The following is an 18,671-nucleotide window of genomic DNA, read 5'->3' on the forward strand; positions in this document are numbered from 1 at the left end:
TTATGAGATGAGAACTAAATCTATCCCGTCTCACTCACGGCTATCCCTATTGAACAGATCCATAGGTGTGTTACAGAATGCACCTCAGAGAGTTGCACAAGAAGGTGGTCTTGCAAGAGGATTTGACATGGAATACTTGGTTGGTTCAGCCGTGCAGAATAACATGTACGTGACTAAGGCTGCTGGATGGGCTCCATACTCCCATGAGGGGTATGACAGCCAAAACAGGCCCAGGATAGGAAGAGGCGAATGGGGCTGCAGAGTAGAAATGGGCAGAGGGGCCCTGACACACCACTGGAGGAGGGGAGGAAACGCTGTGTGAAAAACAGGCTACAGCTACAGGCCAGGTCTGGGACAGGAAAAAGAACAATGGCTCCTGAATCAGACTGGGGGGGGGGGGGCTAATACACTGTACGTTCCATAGAGAGGGGGGACAGGGAGGGGGGAATGTGGGGGTCGAGCTCTGGTATGCGATCATCAATGTCATCATTATCATCCTCATTGAACACAAAAAGAGCTACTGCCCATTAACCAGCCAATACAACCAGACACAATTCTCAGTCAAAGGGGATTTCAATTGAAAAGGGAGTAATATTTCAGTATCTTATTAACATAGACACGATGGTACAAAGAAGAAAGTTAACCCAGACTCACATGCATTCTCCTGGGGCATTGCAGAATCCTTGCAGCAGGTTACAGCCCTGCTTGCAGATAGCTGTGAAACAAAGACAAAAGGATTCACCCATTAATTTCTAGTATCATCAGAGCGATATCTAAACATTAGTTTCAATGTGTGTATTTTGACTCTGAAGTGTCTTGTACATGGATTGTGTCAGCCTGCTCCCCTACTCACCAGCTGTACAGTAAGGCCCCATCCAGCCCTCCAAACAGCCTCTGTTCCCAAACTGGTCACACACGTAGTGGCCATAGTCATCATTGCGTGGCCGGCACTGCTTGTTGCACTTGTTGCCATAGTAGTTCTCGTCACAGCGCACACGGATGTTATACTCAAAGTTGGCTGTAGGACCGTTGTGTTGGATAGTCTGCCTGTCATCGCCAGGGTTGATCATTCCTTTACGGACGCTCCGTTCAATTAACAGATCCTCACCTGCATCAACAAACAAAAACCAAGACATTTCTTCACCATTATATAATGGACACTTGACATGCATACAACTAAACAGTCAAAGAGGTAGTTCAGGCTAACTAGCCACTTATTCAATGTTAGAACCAGTATGCCTCAGTACAAGTTCTAGTAGTGTCGAGAAGCAGGAGAAAGTCATCTGAGAGAACACTGGTGTTTATCTGCTGCTGGAGATCAGAGAGGGCAACCCAAAGTCAAACACCACTCTGTTTCCAAGAGCATGAAATAAAAAATAAGGACAATAAACCAAACACAAATCCAGGGTGTAGGGCCAGGGCTGCAGGAGTTTGATAACCAAATCCTTTTTCAGTTTTCCTGCTTTGTGAAATGCTTTTTGTGGCACTCCCTCCCTCTCTCCCCTCTCCTCCGGAGCCAGGACGGAAATAATAAGAGACGGGAACAGACGAGGAAGGGCGACATAGGAAAGGGCCTTTAGCTTTTTCTCAAGGAACAGAAACACCATGACCCAACTGGCTTGGCTGCTGCAGCCACATACACAGCCCAGGACTGAGCACTGAGGAGGGGCCAAACCACAGGCCCTCTCCCCTAGTTGGATGGTGGCCTGTTATTGGACAGGTAGCCAGGAGGAAATCTAGGCCTTTTCATGAGAAGGATTCTGTATAACCTACCTTCAGTTGTCCAGGTATTACTATTTTATTATTTCTTAAAATGTCTATCCTATTTACTGTACAGTCCAGTTTACTTCCAACTGTTACCCATTATAAAGGAGTTCAAAAACACAGAAAATGTTTTTACTTGCTGTCCTGATTTTCTCAATTTAACTGCGAGTTAATTTAAACTCAGGCACTCACTCTGCTCATTTCCAACAATTAGATATAAAAATACAGACCAATCATTGTCTCTCTCAGTGCTGAAGGAGACACTCAGAGAGAGGCCGCTGTTACTAGGGAGAGCAGGCGGAGGGGTGTGTGTGTGGTGACTACGACACGGGCTTACACAAACAATGAGGAGGCTTCAACACCGAGCAGTTGACTAAGTCAAGAGCGACATCATTTTCTGTGCTTTCAAACAGCCACATCATTTAGTAGCGCGTGACTAGTGGCATTGTTGTCATAAGCCAATGTCTGTTGTCAGGCTGTTTTCAGCATGCTAAACTTGGATATGGACACAACATTAGTAGTCAAGTAATATTAGATCACTCATTGACTGATTTAAAAAATACTCCACAAGACAACCTTTTCTAAACTTAATTTACCGGTACTCCTGATAGCAGCTCACAATTTCCTCTAATCCCTTCATATTAATTTGATTTCTCCATCCCCTCTATTGTTCTCTGATTATAATGTTAAACTGTGTGTTAAGAAACACTAACACTAATATCCATGCTACCACCTAAGAGAGAAACAATGGTGCAGCCTGTCTGTTTAGTGTTTAAACACAGAACCAGTCGCTAGGGCATCCTGGAGGATAAACAGCCCTACCAGAGACTATTTTTCTGAGCCCTATCCAACCCCCTGCCCCCACTACCCTATGCATTCCACTGCCCTATCTAACTCCTTGCCCCCCTGCCCTATCTGACCCCCTGCCCCTACTGCCCTATTCATTCCACTGCCCTATCTAACTCCTTGCCCCCATGCCCTATCTGACCCCCTGCCCCCACTACCCTATTCATTCCACTGCTCTATCTAACTCCTTGCCCCCCTGCTCTATCTAACCCCCTGCCCCCACTGCCCTATTCATTCCACTGCCCTATCTAACTCCTTGCCCCCCTGCCCTATCTGACCCCCTGCCCCCACTACCCTATTCATTCCACTGCCCTATCTAACTCCTTGCCCCCCTGCCCTATCTAACCCCCTGCCCCCACTGCCCTATTCAACCTACTGCACCCCTTGCCCTATCTAACTCCACGCCCTCCTGCCCTATACAACCCCATGCCCCCCTGCCCCCACTGCCCTATCCAACCCCATTCCCCCTGCCCTATCCAACCCCATGTCCCCCTGCACTATCCAACCCCCACTGCCCTATCCAACCTCATGTCCCCCCTGCCCTATCCAATTCTTACAATATGTTACGAATTGCAAAATGTATGATATGTTACGAATTCCAATTTGGTTTGGCTAACTTTAGCCAGGTAGCTAACACAAACGTTAGCCAGGCTAGGAGTTAGGGTTAGGGGTTAGGGTTAGGAGTTAGACAAAATTGTTAACTTTACGCTTAGGAGAAGGGCTTGCTAACATGCTAAGTAGTTGCAAAAGAGCTAAAAAGTAGTAAGTAGTTGCAAAGTTGCTTATTAGCTTAAATGCTAAAGTTGTCCGTGAGGAGATTCGAACACGCAACCTTCGGTCATGTTATACGTCTACCCATCCATCCCGACCAACCACACTACTTTAGTTTTTTGCCTTAAGTAACTTTGTCTTATGTAACCATAGCAAAAGTGACATATCATACAATTTGATTGTCCCGGATTTACATGCACTATGTTACATCTAGTCTATGAGACCAGGCTGAAGCAGCAGTTCAGGCTGTCCAGTCAGAGTGTCCAGGCTGGGATATTGAAGTGACATGCAGTAGCACAGCAACTGCTGGGACAGTAATTAGCAGAAAGACATCAGTGGAAAGAAAAAGGGCTGTGGTCCATAATGAATGGCTTAACTAGGTGATGTGCTCACAGGCTTTATATAGAGACATGGACATGGAGCACAAACAGTCTCCCAGTGAGTCAGTCCCTCAGGCCAGCCAGGCGGGAACTAACCTCGCCATGCTAACCATCACACTGGCAATATGAACGGCCAGGCAGCTTGGTGCATAGGAATGTACAGCATCCCAGAGAATGACTGTGTAGATCAACAGGTTAAACATGTGTTATACATCCTTGTGACTTTTAGAGGGACAGAGGTTTGGTACTATCACTTACCACCACTAAAAGTTAGCCAAGTTAAAAGTGGAGGGGTTACAGCTGACATACTGACCTGAGATGGGGTCAAACACTGAGACAGAGAGGTGAGCTATACGGTGGCAAAAAAAAGTATGTGAACCCTTTGGAATTACCTGGATATCTGCATAAATTGGTAATCAAATTTGATTTGATATCCATCTAAGTCACAACAATAGACAAACACAGTGTGTTTCAATTAATAACACACACATTATTGGATTTTTATTGTCTAGATTGAATACATCATTTAAACATTCACAGTGTAGGCTGGAAAAAAGTATGGGAACCCCTAGGCTAATGACTTCTCCAAAAGATAATTGGAGTCTGGAGTTACCTAACCTGGTGTCCAATCAATGAGATGATATTTGAGATGTTGGTTAGAGCTGCCCTGCCCAATAAAAAAACATTTTTGAGATTTCTATTCACAAGAAGCATTGCCTGATGTGAACCATGCCTCGAACAAAAGAGATCTCAGAAGACCCAAGATTAAGAATTGTTGACTTGATTAAAGCTGGAAAGGGTAACAAAAGTATCTCTAAAATCCTTGATGTTCATCAGTCCATGGTAAGACCAAATGTCTATAAATGGAGAAAGTTCAGCATTGTTGCTACTCTCCCTAGGAGTGGTCGTCCTGCAAAAGATGACTGCAAGAGCACAGCGCAGAATCCTCAATGAGGTTAAGAAGAATCTTTGAGTGTAAGCTAAAGACTTACAGAAATCTCTGGAACATGCTAACATCTCTGTTGACGAGTCTACGATATGTAAAACAATAGACAAGAATGGTTTATTGGATGGGAGGACAGCACGGAAGAAGCCACTGCTGTCCAAAAAAACCATTGCTGCACATCTGAAGTTCGCAAAAGAGCACCTGGATGTTCCACAGCGCTACTGGCAAAATATTCTGTGGACAAATGAAACTACAGTTGAGTTGTTTGGAAGGAACACACAACACTATGTGTGGAGAAAACAAGGCACAGCACACCAACATCAAAACATCATCCCAGCTGTAAAGTATGGTGGAGGAAGCATCATGGTTTGGGGCTGCTTTGCTGCCTCAGGGTCTGGACAGCTTGCTATCATCGACGGAAAAATGAATTTCCAAGTTTATCAAGACATTTTGCAGGAGAATGTAAGGCTCTCTGTCCGCCAATTGAAGCTCAACAGAAATTGGGTGATGCAACAGGACAACGAACGGAAACAGAAGTAAATCAACAAAAGAATGACTTCAACAGAAGAAAATACCCCTTCTTGAGTGGCCCAGTCAGAGTCCTGACCTAAACCCGATTTGAGAAGCTGTGGCATGACCTTGAGAGCGGTTCACACCAGACATCCCAAGAATATTGCTGAACTGAAACAGTTTTGTAAAGAGGAATTGTCTAAAATTCCTCCTGACCGTTGTGCAGGTCTGGTCCACAACTACAGAAAACGTTTGGTTGAGGTTATTGCTGCCAAAGGAGGGTCAACCAGTTATAAATCCAAGGGTTCACATACTTTATCCACCCTGCACTGTGAATGTTTACACAGTGTGTTCAATAAATACATGAACACGTCTAATTGTTGTGTGTTATTAGTTTAAGCAAGTCTATTGTTGGGACTTAGATGAAAATCAGAACAAATGTTATGACCAATTTATGCAGAAATCCAGGAAATTCCAAAGGGTTCACATACTTTTTCTTGCCACTGTAGTTGTTGTATGGATCTGTTTGCTGTGGTTGGTATATGGCAGCTCAACTTGACAGTCCATTTCAATCATCTGGAGTCTGGGCTTTTTCTATTGGGGACTTTTCTTCCTCTTGTGCTGCTAAGAAGCTGCTTTGTGTGAAGCTGCATTGTTCCTGGGAATATATAGAGCTGACTCTCTAAGAGTTATGCAGCAGTGAAAACAGGACAGCTTGTTATAGAAGCTTGGATTGGTGTGTATCGCCTGTTCACCGGAGAGAAAAACACAACAACCTTGTCAGGTTAGGTCAGCCATTGATCTCGCCTGAGGTTCAATGTTGCCCTAAATCTAACACACTTGACTTGAGTGACATAGATTACATTCCACATTCCACAATTAACCTTTCTTCCTCTGAGCAGAGCTTCCAGAACAAAGCCAAACAGGACTGAAATGAGAGAAGCAAGTAAAAACAGGATACAGCTGTGTTCCAAATAGCAGTGACTAGGCATCCCGCGTCCAAACTGGGCCTGACGTGGAAGGAGCTCCCTGTTCCCCCTTGAGACAATTAGTCACCTTTAATGAAGCTCTTCTCACAGAGACACACATCTTCACTTGCCCCATCCCTGCAGTGACTAGGGCTGAGAATTGCCGGGAACCTCAGGATATTATCACGATAGGTGCTGATACGATATGTATTGAGATTCTCACAATTCTCACAATTATTTTTGTATTGCTATTCAATACTGCGATTTTATTGAGATTTGATGTTCCAAACATGCTCACGATACGGTATGTCTGCTAAAGAGAGACTAGAAAAAGCATGAGAAAATTAGTTTTAATCAGTCATGGAAATAAGTGTTGAAAACATTTTGGTTCGCTATTTAAAAAGAAGATTGAGGCCAAGCTATTGGATGAAAAATCCCAGAGTTTTGGCGCAGGTACAGCCGACTTGCTGACGCTACCTAGCAAATTTTTTGAAATATATTTTTCAAAAAATGTTCAAATCGATACTTGCGGATAAAGTATCGATATAATATTGTCCAAAATTATTTTGCGATATGTAACTGTATAGATTTTTTTCCTCAATAACAACAGCTACTAATGAGAGAGGAAAGGTCCTTGGTCTAAATTAGAGTAGATAAATCACATAAATCACGCAAATCTCCTTTTTGACATCACCTGTAACCTTGGTTCTGAGATGCTGCCATGGACCTCCCCGTCTTTTTATGTCAAAGTAAATACCCCTGTCACTTCAAAATAAACACTACACACATCCTTCACCCCTCACCTAATGACTTATTTGATGGGAGACACTGAGGCCTGGCTGACTCTCCTTTCATGTGGTAGTAAATACCTGGAAAGGTGAAGTATACTGTACATACCACTGCTGCTGTGTGTACCATTGTCCCAGTCCCACGCTTCCACAATCAGAGTGTACGCCCGCTGGAAGAGAGACACAGACGGGATCATTAGGGGGTTGTAAGAATTCTTACTCCCCAGTCCCACACACTGACAGACACACACACACACACACACACACACTGACAAACACACACACACTGACAGACACACACACTGACAAACACACACACACACTGACAAACACACACACACACACACACACACACACACAGAATGTGGAATGCATTACACAAGGAATACATGATGATAACACACACACACACCAGAAAAGTCTGGTGGGAGGAGCTATAGGAGGAATAGTACCAAAACTATCAAACCCATAGAAACAACGGGTTTGACTCCATTCCATTTATTCCATTCCAGCTATTACAATGAGCCTGTCCTCCTATAGCTCTTCCCACCAGCCTCCTCTGACACACACACACACACACACACACACACACACACACACACAGATACACCGTTTGTGGATGCTGCTGGTGAGAAAATAGCTCTTGGTTCCCACACTGCTGTCACTGATTAGCTGGATATAAGCCCGAGGGAAGTTAACAAGTGCAACTACTACTGTAGGGATAACAAATTGAAGTTGAACCACCGGCACTGAACACATTCTAATACAAAACAGGTGATTAAGCTGTTAGCTCAAGTCTCGCTGCTGTACTTACTGTACAGTGATATCATTCCCCTGAAGTGGCACACACATACTGAAACAATTCAAAATCTAACAGCAGCAGGTTTCTGAAACTGAAATTCCTGGGGAGTTATTTGGGTACCAGTACACCAAAGCCAGAAAGGAGCTGGCTTTCTGTCAGGTGATTGTGGCCAGTACAGCCCATTCCACCAAAAGAAGGTCGGCGAGGTAGATTACACAGTACTGGTCAGATTAGAGAGAAGGGGTGAAAAAGGAGCCAAACATTTCTGTCATTTAGATTCTTGGATGCTCAAAGCTGTTGGAGGAAACTGCATATTTCACAAATATGACTTCTAATAATGCTAAACTGCTGAGTATATGGAAGGCAGAGAAGTCTCGTTCTTTGATCTCCCGTCCCCCAGTAGTGACTTATACCACAGTCCCCCTTTATCACTTCTATTTAAACAAACCCTGTATATAACTGAAGTCTGCATTAATCTAGCTAGTATGGCCTCTCTCCAGATTGATCCGAAAACACATGCCACTAACTCTGGCCGTTTCCGAATGCAAATAATTAACTCTTTAAAGGTCCAAGGACATACAGCTGGCTTTATCTTCACCTTCCCCCAAAAGTAAACCTTCCATTGCATCATCAGCTGTCCCAGTAATGGGCCCTCAGTCAGTCCCCCAGGAGACAGATAGGAGGAGGAGACAATCTGACCACAGACATCTCTTTTACACAGCCACAGATAACTCAAAGGTCCAGACCTGAGTCACATAAACTAGTTCATCACCACAGTGTGTGATGTAATACTCCATCTACTTTTATCACATCTACAATACATATTTTTACATCACACAATGAGCATTCTTCATGAAAAGCTCAGTGGAGGGCATGGCACAGTGAGAGGCTGCCTCCCTGCCCCTCTGCTGTCCTCCCGTGTCTCCCCACTACTACTGGCCTTTGAGTGATCAGACTACTGCTTCCCATTCTCCTTCCTGCCCTGTCAGTCAAATATGACTGGCTATGATTTATGAGGCTGGGGAGCCCAAGGCGTCATCTATGATATGGAGTGATAATAACAGTGTGATATCTTATTCAATCTTCCTTAAATCATAAATGTCTCAAAGACTGACTTCCAATCAGCCAGTAGTCTCTCCGGGCTCTGACTCACTGGTGGGCTTCCTGTGTGTATGTGTCATTGCATTGAGGAGAGACTGGAGGCTGGGAGAGGCTGGTGCAAAGTGTGTGGTTGTGGGGTGCATGTCTGACTGTAGTACAACCTGATGGACCAGGCCAGGGCAGCAGTCACAGTAGTCGTCACTTGACACCTTCCAGACCATTTTACATGAGTCAGAGGGATATGCATTTTCATTAGCTGTAGAAAAATGAGCCCACTCCTCACTGTCTTCACCTGTTCAATGAATAAATTACTGTACCCCTTCCATCGCCTGTGTCTCAACCCACTACAGATACAGTAGTACTGCTTTAACTAGGGGTTTTCTACATTAAAATCAAGATGACTCAACTCAGCATTATCTTTTAAAGGCCCAGTGCAGTCAAAAATGTGATTTACCTGTGTTTAATATACACAGAGTGTACAAAATATTAGGAACACCTTCCTAATATTCAATTGCACCCCCTTTTGCCCTCAGAACAGCTTCAATTCGTTGGGGCATGGACTACAAGGTGTCGAAAGCGTTCCACAGGGATGCTGGCCTATGTTGACTCCAATGCTTCCCACAATTGTGTGAAGTTGGTTGGATGTCCTTTGGTTGGTGGAGCATTCTTGATACACACGGGAAACTGTTGAGTGTGAAAAACCCAGCAGTGTTACAGTTCTTGACACACTCAAACCAGTGCACCTGGCACCTACTACCATACCCCGTTCAAAGGCACTTAAATATTTTGTCTTGCCCATCCACCTTCTGAATGTACATAATCCATGTTTCAATTGTCTCAAGGCTTAAAAATGATTCTTTAACCGGTCTCCTCCAATTCATCTACACTGATTGAAGTCGATTTAACAGATGACATCAATAAGGGATCATAGCTTTCAACTGGATTCACCTGGTCAGTCTGTCATGGAATTATTTTTATTTTATTTAACTAGGCAAGTCAGTTAAGAACAAATTCTTATTTACAATGACGGCCTACACCGGCCAAACACGGACGACGCTGGGCCAATTGAGCGCCGACCTATGGGACTCTCAATCACGGCCAGTTGTGATACAGGAAAGAGCAGTTGTTCCTAATGGTTTGTAAACTCAGTGTATATTTTCACACTATGAGGTTGGAATAAAACTGTGAAGATGGGAAAATTATGATAATGATCTTTTAGTTTAAGAGCTGTTTTAAAAGACAGCCTGAAATTTCTGCCTGTTAAGGTGGGATGGAGCTTTGGCATAAATGAGTTAATAGACCAATAAGAAAGGGTTCCAAACCTTTTTGAAAACAACAGGAAATGTTCAGTTTTCCCCTCCACACTCAGACCACTTCCAAATAGTCCTAGCAAAATATTGCTTGAGAAACTGCCCTTTGTTTATTTTTGACCCTTTTAATTGAAAACAATCACAGTAAGGTACTTAATTGTTTCTCATAAATGAATTGATTTTGAGATAAAAACCGCTGCATTGGACCTTTAACACTAATAGCAATAGGGTCTCACAGAAAGTATGCCTGACATCATTCTAACACCCAATTAACAACTTTAGTAAAATATTGAGATGAGAGGGGGAAAAACAGCAACACCTGTCATCTCACACCTGTTAAGACATTGAAATGAATAAAACATGTGGGTCCCAGTAGGGTACAGTGAGGCTGGCTAATTTAGCATGTTATTAACAAAAAAGCCCCACTCTAAATAAGGCATCTCCTACACAGGATCCTCATTCTACAAATTACATCAAAACAAATAAAATAAAAATATGCTAAATGACCCAGCATATTTTTATTAGCCAAGCTGTTGAAACTATTTCTCATTTTTATTAGCCAAGCTGTTGAAACTTTCCTTCAGTCACATAATTGAGCTTTCCACATGGTGCAGTAGGTCTTGCATCATCTTTTCCAATTTAGTAACAAGAAAAACTAAACTTTTTTTTTTATCCTCAGTGGTTAACACTTTTCATGATTAACATCTCAGATTATTCTGACACCAAGATTACAAGCAATGACAACTTTTGGAGAATGACAGCATGCTCAAATTCTACATATATGCACCAAGTAGTGAGTCCCCTTGATGATATCCTGATAAAGACAGCCTGACACACCCTCTACCATCCCTGTCTATAGAGCAGCATTGTCTTTAGTTTTCCCAGGACATCAATGCAGCCATAAATCAGCCTCCTCTGCCAACAGCCCATCACTTCAGACAGGAAACCCAACACCATCTTCTTTCTCCATCCCTCCAGTTGTTTTTATAACACCATAAATGCAGATAAAAAAACATAGGTATAAACTCATTGTTTGGCCTGAAAGGCTCAGTGACAAAAGGGAAGCATCCTGTTCTCCAAGGGCTTGGAAAACTGATAACCCAGGTTGGGAAAACCCCAATCACTCAGCACAGCAGAGCAAACTCAGCTGGGTTTAAGACCCCAATCACATTGGAATCACTATCAAACCATGTATTCTTGCACATGTATTAATGTGCACCCACTGGACTGGCAAACTGTGAGGCTCTCAAGCAATTAAAAAAAATATATATTTAACCTTTATTTAACCAGGTAGGCCAGTTGAGAACAAGTTCTTATTTACAACTGTGACCTGCCCAAGATAAGGCAAAGCAGTGTGACAAAAACAACAACACAGAGTTACACATAATAAGCAAGCGTACAGTCAATAACACAATATAAAATCTGTAGAAAATAAGCACACACACACACAAACGGCCTGATAACTGCTGGATGATAAATTGGAGTTAAATCCTGGCTTTACAGAGGTTCCCTGCAACAACAAGAATTGAGTAACTAGGCTACCAACAATTGAGAAACCCTAATGTGGATGAACCCTCACCCCCTTCACCCCAGAGGAGAGAGCAGAGTTACAACAGCATTCCTGAGTTCCTGTGACACACAGACAAGCTCACTGAACCACTCAACTGGGTCATTCCACCAATTCGATGCCTTTTGAAAAGTGGAACTTGGTCAAATTTTTACATTCTGTCATAAAGAGCACATGTTCAACTTCATTAAATAAAAACATATTTTCCCATTTCATTTTTTTTTTTTTTACATACAAAGTAATAAGTGCCTATCAAGTGCCAAATAAAGTAACATGGTTGACAATTTCATCTTAAATCAGCCATAAATCCCCTTGTGACAGGAGGAATGGAAGCTTGTTGTGTGCAACAGGGAGTGACATTGTTCAAACATTTCTATCCTGCCTGTCTAGGGTAAGAGGGTTGACGTGTTATGCCAGACCCACTCAGTTTTCCACCACAAAACACCAGAAAATGGCCAAAGAGAATAGAATCAGCTCACTTGCTTTAACACTATGATGTGACTATTAGATGTTCAATGTTTCTTTTGTAAAAAAAAAAATACTTAAAAAGGAATATTTTCACCATATTAAAATGAGAATTCAGTTCAGGTAACAGGGTTGACCTTAAAATGAATAAATAAATAATAAATAATAATCTTCAGAAATAACTTTATCAAAGCAACAAAATAACCAGGGCTTTACACTGATGGTGAAACTTGGAGAAATGTTGGGGTTAAGGGGGTTAAAATCTTCCTAGAGGTGACCCAGGGTTGATGGAGGGATAAGTCAACATGCTGAATTTCAGCACTTTAGCAAGTCTTTATTCCCATGAAAAATATGATTTATTGAATTCTCCATATGGTCTAAATTAAAGGGCACTTCATTTAATATGACAGGCTTTTAAAATGCTATATTGGTGCACAATTTGTACTCAAAATATCAAAGGGATGCAAAAGGTACTCATTTCTTGGAAAGACCCCACTACAGTCAATTATGACCTAACCATTTCACGATCAAAAATACAACCTGATGACAAATTATCAGAATATTTCACCACCAAAGTATAAGACAGACATGCATACAAAATGCCAATACAATGCTCTTACAGTGGGCATCTGCTGAGGTATTGGGATAGAGAGATGTGGTGTGTAAAGGGAGGTCTCAGTTAATGATATACATAAAGTCTAGGATTTAATTAGCCCTGAACACAAAGCAGCAGAGGGCGAGCGAGGGAGGGAGGGAGGCTTTGCTGTAGTCCTCCTGGCCTGGTGGGCTGGCTGGCTCCAGCAGAGCTCCAACAGCCATGTGAACAGGTACTGAGGGCAAGTGGAAATGACACTTACTGGCTGTGAAATAACATGCTTTAATCACAGCTGCACTGAGCTCAGCAGCACTTGGCTGCAATACATGCATTCCATTAGCATTTATCACACACATGCACACGCAAATGGGTGCAAAAGTGCATACACACAAACACACGGAAGGGGAAGCAAGCACACACACCCAAGCACACATACAAGCACGCGCACACACACACACGAAAACAGGCACGCATGCACACACATCCACAGAATAAAACACACAAACAAATAAGAAATTCATCAATCTGCTATCCCTTATCCCAACCTCATAACAGTGTCTCCAAAACATTAAACATGCAGCCAGTAATCAGACATTTTACACGGCTGGGCTACAGGCAAAATCAGGTCATCTAAAGTGGAACCAGAGGAAGTCACTCGAGTCGGGTCATGGCGGCAGCAGAAAGATGAGCAGACCTTTCCTGACCACAATTAAAGGAGCACAGGGCTTTAAACAACACTATCCCTCACCTTTCCTTACCTCACACACACTCACGTAATGTAGCCCAGCCTCTCCCAACTAGAGAAGCGCTACCAATGCTTTTAGGCTTATTAAAGTGACCTAGAGACAGAGAGGAGGGGTAGGAGGCAGGGACAGAGGATTAGATGCTGTGAAGCACGTCAACCCAACAACAACACCCCAATACTGTATGGCCTCTGACTGACATCAGACCTCTGACGAGATTCGCTTCAGCCACCATGGTCATTCAAACTAAACCCTATCACAAGAAGTGACTTTGTTGACAGGGCTGGTATCATATAACCGTTTAACCGACGGTTGCGGAAACAACCACAAAAATGGAGAGTAACTGCCCCTCATTCCTATGATTTACTCCCATGGGGGGATGGAAGGACAGACTGCCTCTAAATATACCACAAATAAGAGAATAAGGAGGAACAGGGAGCAAATGAAATTGATGTTTTTCTTGTGGAGTCAAACACAGAGTCTTAAGTGACTGAGCCGGATCCTAAAAATATCTCTCCCTCATGAGTCGTGACTGAATTCTCACAGAGGAAAGAGAAGAGGCAGCCTTTCTCTCTTTACCGGCATCCCTCCCCCCTCCATTTCATGAGAAAGATTTCACTAAAAACACAGACAGGGTGAGAGGTTAACCATGAGGAAATGATCGAGTGGCAGAAAAAAGGCATTTTTCTCTTTAATTCATGTCAGGAGCTAGTGGCCCAGAAATTCTGATCATACTGTCATAGGCTACAAGGCATGCCTTGATAATATGAACTCTATTAGGGTTATCAGTCAACAACATACCAGTATGCTGTATATGTTGTTTACTACAGAGGTCTGTAATTTGCTTTGAAAGCAAACTGGGTAGCTTTTCTTTTTCATGTAAAAATAAATGTGGAAAGAGGGGGTATACTAAGACTATTAGGGGTCTCCTAGCAACTGACAGCAAGCCTCAAATCAAATTTAAACTGCAGCTGTCATGTAGTGTTCGGAGTGTGAGGTTGCTGGCCAGCTTAGCACACCCTGATGGTTTCAGGTCCAACACTAAAAGTACACAACACCTAGACATGCTGCTACAATAAACCAACAGTTACAGTTATTAATGGGAGAAAACATTATTTACCATCTTCTGGACTTTTAAAAACAATTTCGAGATCAATGTCTGGACATTGAAAAGCACATCCACTAATATGCCCTTGACTGCCCATCACAACAATGGAAAACTTGAAAGGGTTATCCCGGCACTACAATCCTCTCTTTTGTCCTGTCTACATTGAGGATAATACTGACCCGACTCAGTGAACCTGAGAGGCCAGAGGTAAAGGCATCCCCTAGCACAGATCTATAGGGATCTTCTAGGATCTCACTTGTTTGAGTATAGTGGTGACACCGATATCCACTCCCTATGTCACACACAACTTAGTGGTAACCGTATCTGCCCAGGGCCCAAGTTACTACTTCCATCTTTCCCTCCCCTGACAGCTGACCACAAGGACTGATGAATGGATAGGTCACACAGCCAACCAAGCAGCGAGATGTTGTTCATGGGGAGAGGTATTTGTTCAATATCACTCTTGATGACTTGAGAGCTTCCATGTCTATGTGCTGGACTGTAGGCCTATCTTTGTTTGGTAGAAGCAGCCAAATATAGGAATTGCAGATTAGTACTATGTTACTATGATGATGTACAAATGAATGATTGCAACCACCATGTGCACAATTGTACTTTGTCAGCAATTTCGATTTTCAGACCTTAGGAGAAAGGCACAGTAGCCAGTGATTTATGGAATCAAAGCAAAAGCAAATGTAATGTAATGTAATTTGAAAAGATACGAGTAAAAGTGTATGTGTTCTTGACATTTGTGCTGTGTAAAATAGGCACACAAAAAAAATAGTTTTTGTGGAATTCACTAAGCCAGAAACCATGTATTCCATGAGAAAACGTTTTATATGTTATTATTTACAGACAAGTCTCATAAACTGAGGTGTTCTCCAAAGTTGCCAAGTGGCCACTGGCAATGAAGATGGCACACTCACAACCTCATCCGGTTTGGACTTGACTAGTGACTATATTTGACTATTAATGAGTAAATGAATAAAAGCAGGACATATGCAGTGGATCAACAGATGTAATAATGACTTGTCGTCAACTTACCGGCCAAGCGAACTGGAATGGGATGACAATCTTTCCACCGTCGTTGATTCGGTTTTGGTTGTTTTTGGTGCTCTTAAATTGAAAAGTATTCCCACCGATAACGTTAGTAGATCCAGTTCCATAGATGCACAAGCCTGTGGTCGTGACCTCCGTTTGGTATTCCTTTAGACACACTCTGAAGTACGTATCACACTCATCCCTGCTACAGTGGAGATCCTGCGCGTTCCTTTCTCCGTCGCAGCAGTCCCCGTCCGACAACTGACCGTTAGCGTTCTGTACAGCAATCAACTGCAGCTCAAAAGAGCCCGAAGACTGGGACACCTATGAATAGCATTTTAATATAAAATAAATACATGAAGCGCGTACCATTTTTAAGTAGGCTACAGAAGGTTATGCATGTTGTACACCTGAACTTTTATTTTTTCAAAATGTTTAGATGTTTCAGTCTGAATGCTTTTCTACACATCATTTTATGTGATGCTAGTGGTGTTAGACCTACTTGCACATTATATTTATAGTAATGGCAGAGGTTTTGGGCAATTGTTTGTTTTTCATTTATAATTATTTGATATGATTAATGCTGCTTTATACAACAAATTTATGTTTTTTTAAACATCCGATTTTTACCCACGGAAATAGATACCTTGATTAGCCTATAACACAGGCATGTAATAACACACTGTCTATACATTGCGCTGATTGCCTTGATCCAAGAAGAATGCAAAACGAATTCATCCATAGGGAAGCTCCAAAGTAGAATTCCAAGATCACATGATTTAACTACGTAATTTCATTAGGAATGGAATTCTAAAAATTAAATTCACAAACTGAATGAGACCTCGTTGTGTGCACGATAAACTCGCGCAACTGCGGATCAATTCGTTTGATCTGTCAATATAAAATAAAAAAGTTCTTACCTCAGTCCACACCAACAGAAGACACACTATTGACAGACACTTCGAAATCCCCATACAATTCCACATGTCTCCGTTTGATTAGTGTATGATACCATTAGGAAAATGTCTTTATTTCTAAGAATCTGCCGTTGACCGGTGATTGTATCCTCTTCTCCTCGCATGCACAATGAGAAAGCGTGATCTATTCCCCTACTATCTATCCGAATGAAGCAGAAACATAAGATGCGTACTACTAAGGACAGCCGAGGCAGCGCACTGCTGGTCCAGACCAGAAACACGGTCGAATCACTCGACAGCAAGGCCAGCGGTCGGTTTCACTCATGGTTTCACTGTTGAAGCCAAGCCCGGGTATGGCTCTTTGATTGACAGCTAAACAAACCATTTGCACACTCTTGGCTTAAACAGTTGAGGAACCGCCACGAGCCAACCATAGAGGCGGGGGGCGGAGTGCCATGCAAATTACGCCTGAGTTTGGTACGATTTTGATAAGAAACAAATATATGTTTAGACAAACTATGTTATGTTTTTCCTTTTCAAGATCAGTCCACAGTTTTTATACCTGACTATTTCTTACAAACAATGCTTGCTTATGTTACTACAGAATAAAGGTTGAAGTTACCATGATTGTTGCAAAAATAGCCTGGAATGATATGTGGCTTGAATCAATTGTCAGTATTTACAATTACAAGACATTGATGTCCAAAGTATGTGGAGAGTGGTCCAAGATACAGATACAGGACACCTGAGAAGGCATCTTCTCTTACATGTAAGTAGAGAAACATATCTATCAGCCCCCTCTACTGTTTATGTTGCAGGACCACTGGGCTTAGCTCTATGCCCACAATGAATTCATATTCTTTATTATGTCTTATTAGGAGGACACACTAAGTAGCCTGAATATAAGTCAAGAGTAAGACCATACACACACTTGGGACTCAGAAGACACTTATAGTATTGTTGTACAAATAATGACACATCCTGTACACACTTGAAAATAGAGACTGGAAATAACCCACCAAAAATATTACTCATTCAAATTTCCATTAGGTACCCATGAACTCTATTATGTGCCTTAGGTACATTTCTCAGTTATCTCTTAATGAAATTGTTCAAGCTTGCCAAATAATAGCCAGGGAGAGCATTTTTGACCCCCGTTCACACATACTCTGCATGCATTCTTGATGTGCAATGACTTAAATGAAAGGCAACAAATGTTATTTTGCTTTCTCCCCTTTCAAATCAAATCACATTTTATTTGTCACATGCACCAAATGCACATGCACCAAATACAACCTTACTGTGAAATGCTTACTTCCAAGCCCTTAACCAACAATGCATTTTTAAGAAACTGAGAGTTAAGAAAATATTTACTAAATAAACGAAAGTTAAAAAATAACACAATAAAATAACAATAACGAGGCTATATGCAGGGAGTACCGGTACTGAGACAATGTGTGGGGGAAAAGGTGAGTCGAGGTAATTAAAGTGATATGCACATGTACAGTAGGTAGGGGTAGTGACTATGCATAGATAAACAGCGAGTAGCAGCAATGTAAAAAAGAAAGGGGGGGACATAGGAAATAGTCCGGGTAGCCATTTGATTCATTGTTCAGCAGTCTTTTGGCTTGGGGGGAGAAGCTGTTAAGTAGCCTTTTGGACCTATACTTGGCGCTCCGGTACCGCTTGCCATGCGGTAGCAGAGAGAACAGTCTATGACTTGAGTGGCTGGAGCCTTTTGCAAAATTTCTTAAAACCTGTTTTTGCTTTGTCATTATTGTATGTAGATTAATTAGGGGGGGGGAACAATTTGATCCATTTTAGAATAAGGCTGTAAACGTAACACAATGTGGAAAAAGTCATTTTATGTACTTATGTACGTATGTATGTATGTATGTATGTATGTACAGTGGGGCAAACAAAATGACAGACAAAATGAGAAAAAAAATCCAGAAAATCACATTGTAGGATTTTTTATGAATTTATTTGCAAATTATGGTGGAAAATAAGTATTTGATCACCTACAAACAAGCAAGATTTCTCGCTCTC

General features: G+C 42.1%; 1 protein-coding gene across 4 annotated transcripts in view; it reads right to left on the reverse strand.

Annotated features, from left to right (window-relative positions):
- The window catches only part of LOC110505636 (protein jagged-2), a 31,782-nt gene extending 14,808 nt beyond the window's left edge, over window positions 1-16,974 (reverse strand). For 2 of the 4 annotated variants that reach the window (XM_036962826.1, XM_036962825.1), the window contains exons 1-5: window positions 16,626-16,974; window positions 15,709-16,029; window positions 7,083-7,143; window positions 854-1,108; window positions 655-715 (exon numbers count right to left, since the gene is read on the reverse strand). In XM_036962826.1, coding sequence (XP_036818721.1) covers window positions 655-715; window positions 854-1,108; window positions 7,083-7,143; window positions 15,709-16,029; window positions 16,626-16,691 — 764 coding nt within the window. In that variant the 5' untranslated portion in view covers window positions 16,692-16,974. The other 2 variants (XM_036962828.1, XM_036962827.1) reach the window with 2 other exon arrangements.
- Window positions 16,975-18,671: the final 1,697 nt, after the last annotated feature.

The sequence above is a fragment of the Oncorhynchus mykiss genome, chromosome 25 (genome assembly GCF_013265735.2).
Source record: "Oncorhynchus mykiss isolate Arlee chromosome 25, USDA_OmykA_1.1, whole genome shotgun sequence".
NCBI classification, from domain to species: domain Eukaryota; kingdom Metazoa; phylum Chordata; class Actinopteri; order Salmoniformes; family Salmonidae; genus Oncorhynchus; species Oncorhynchus mykiss.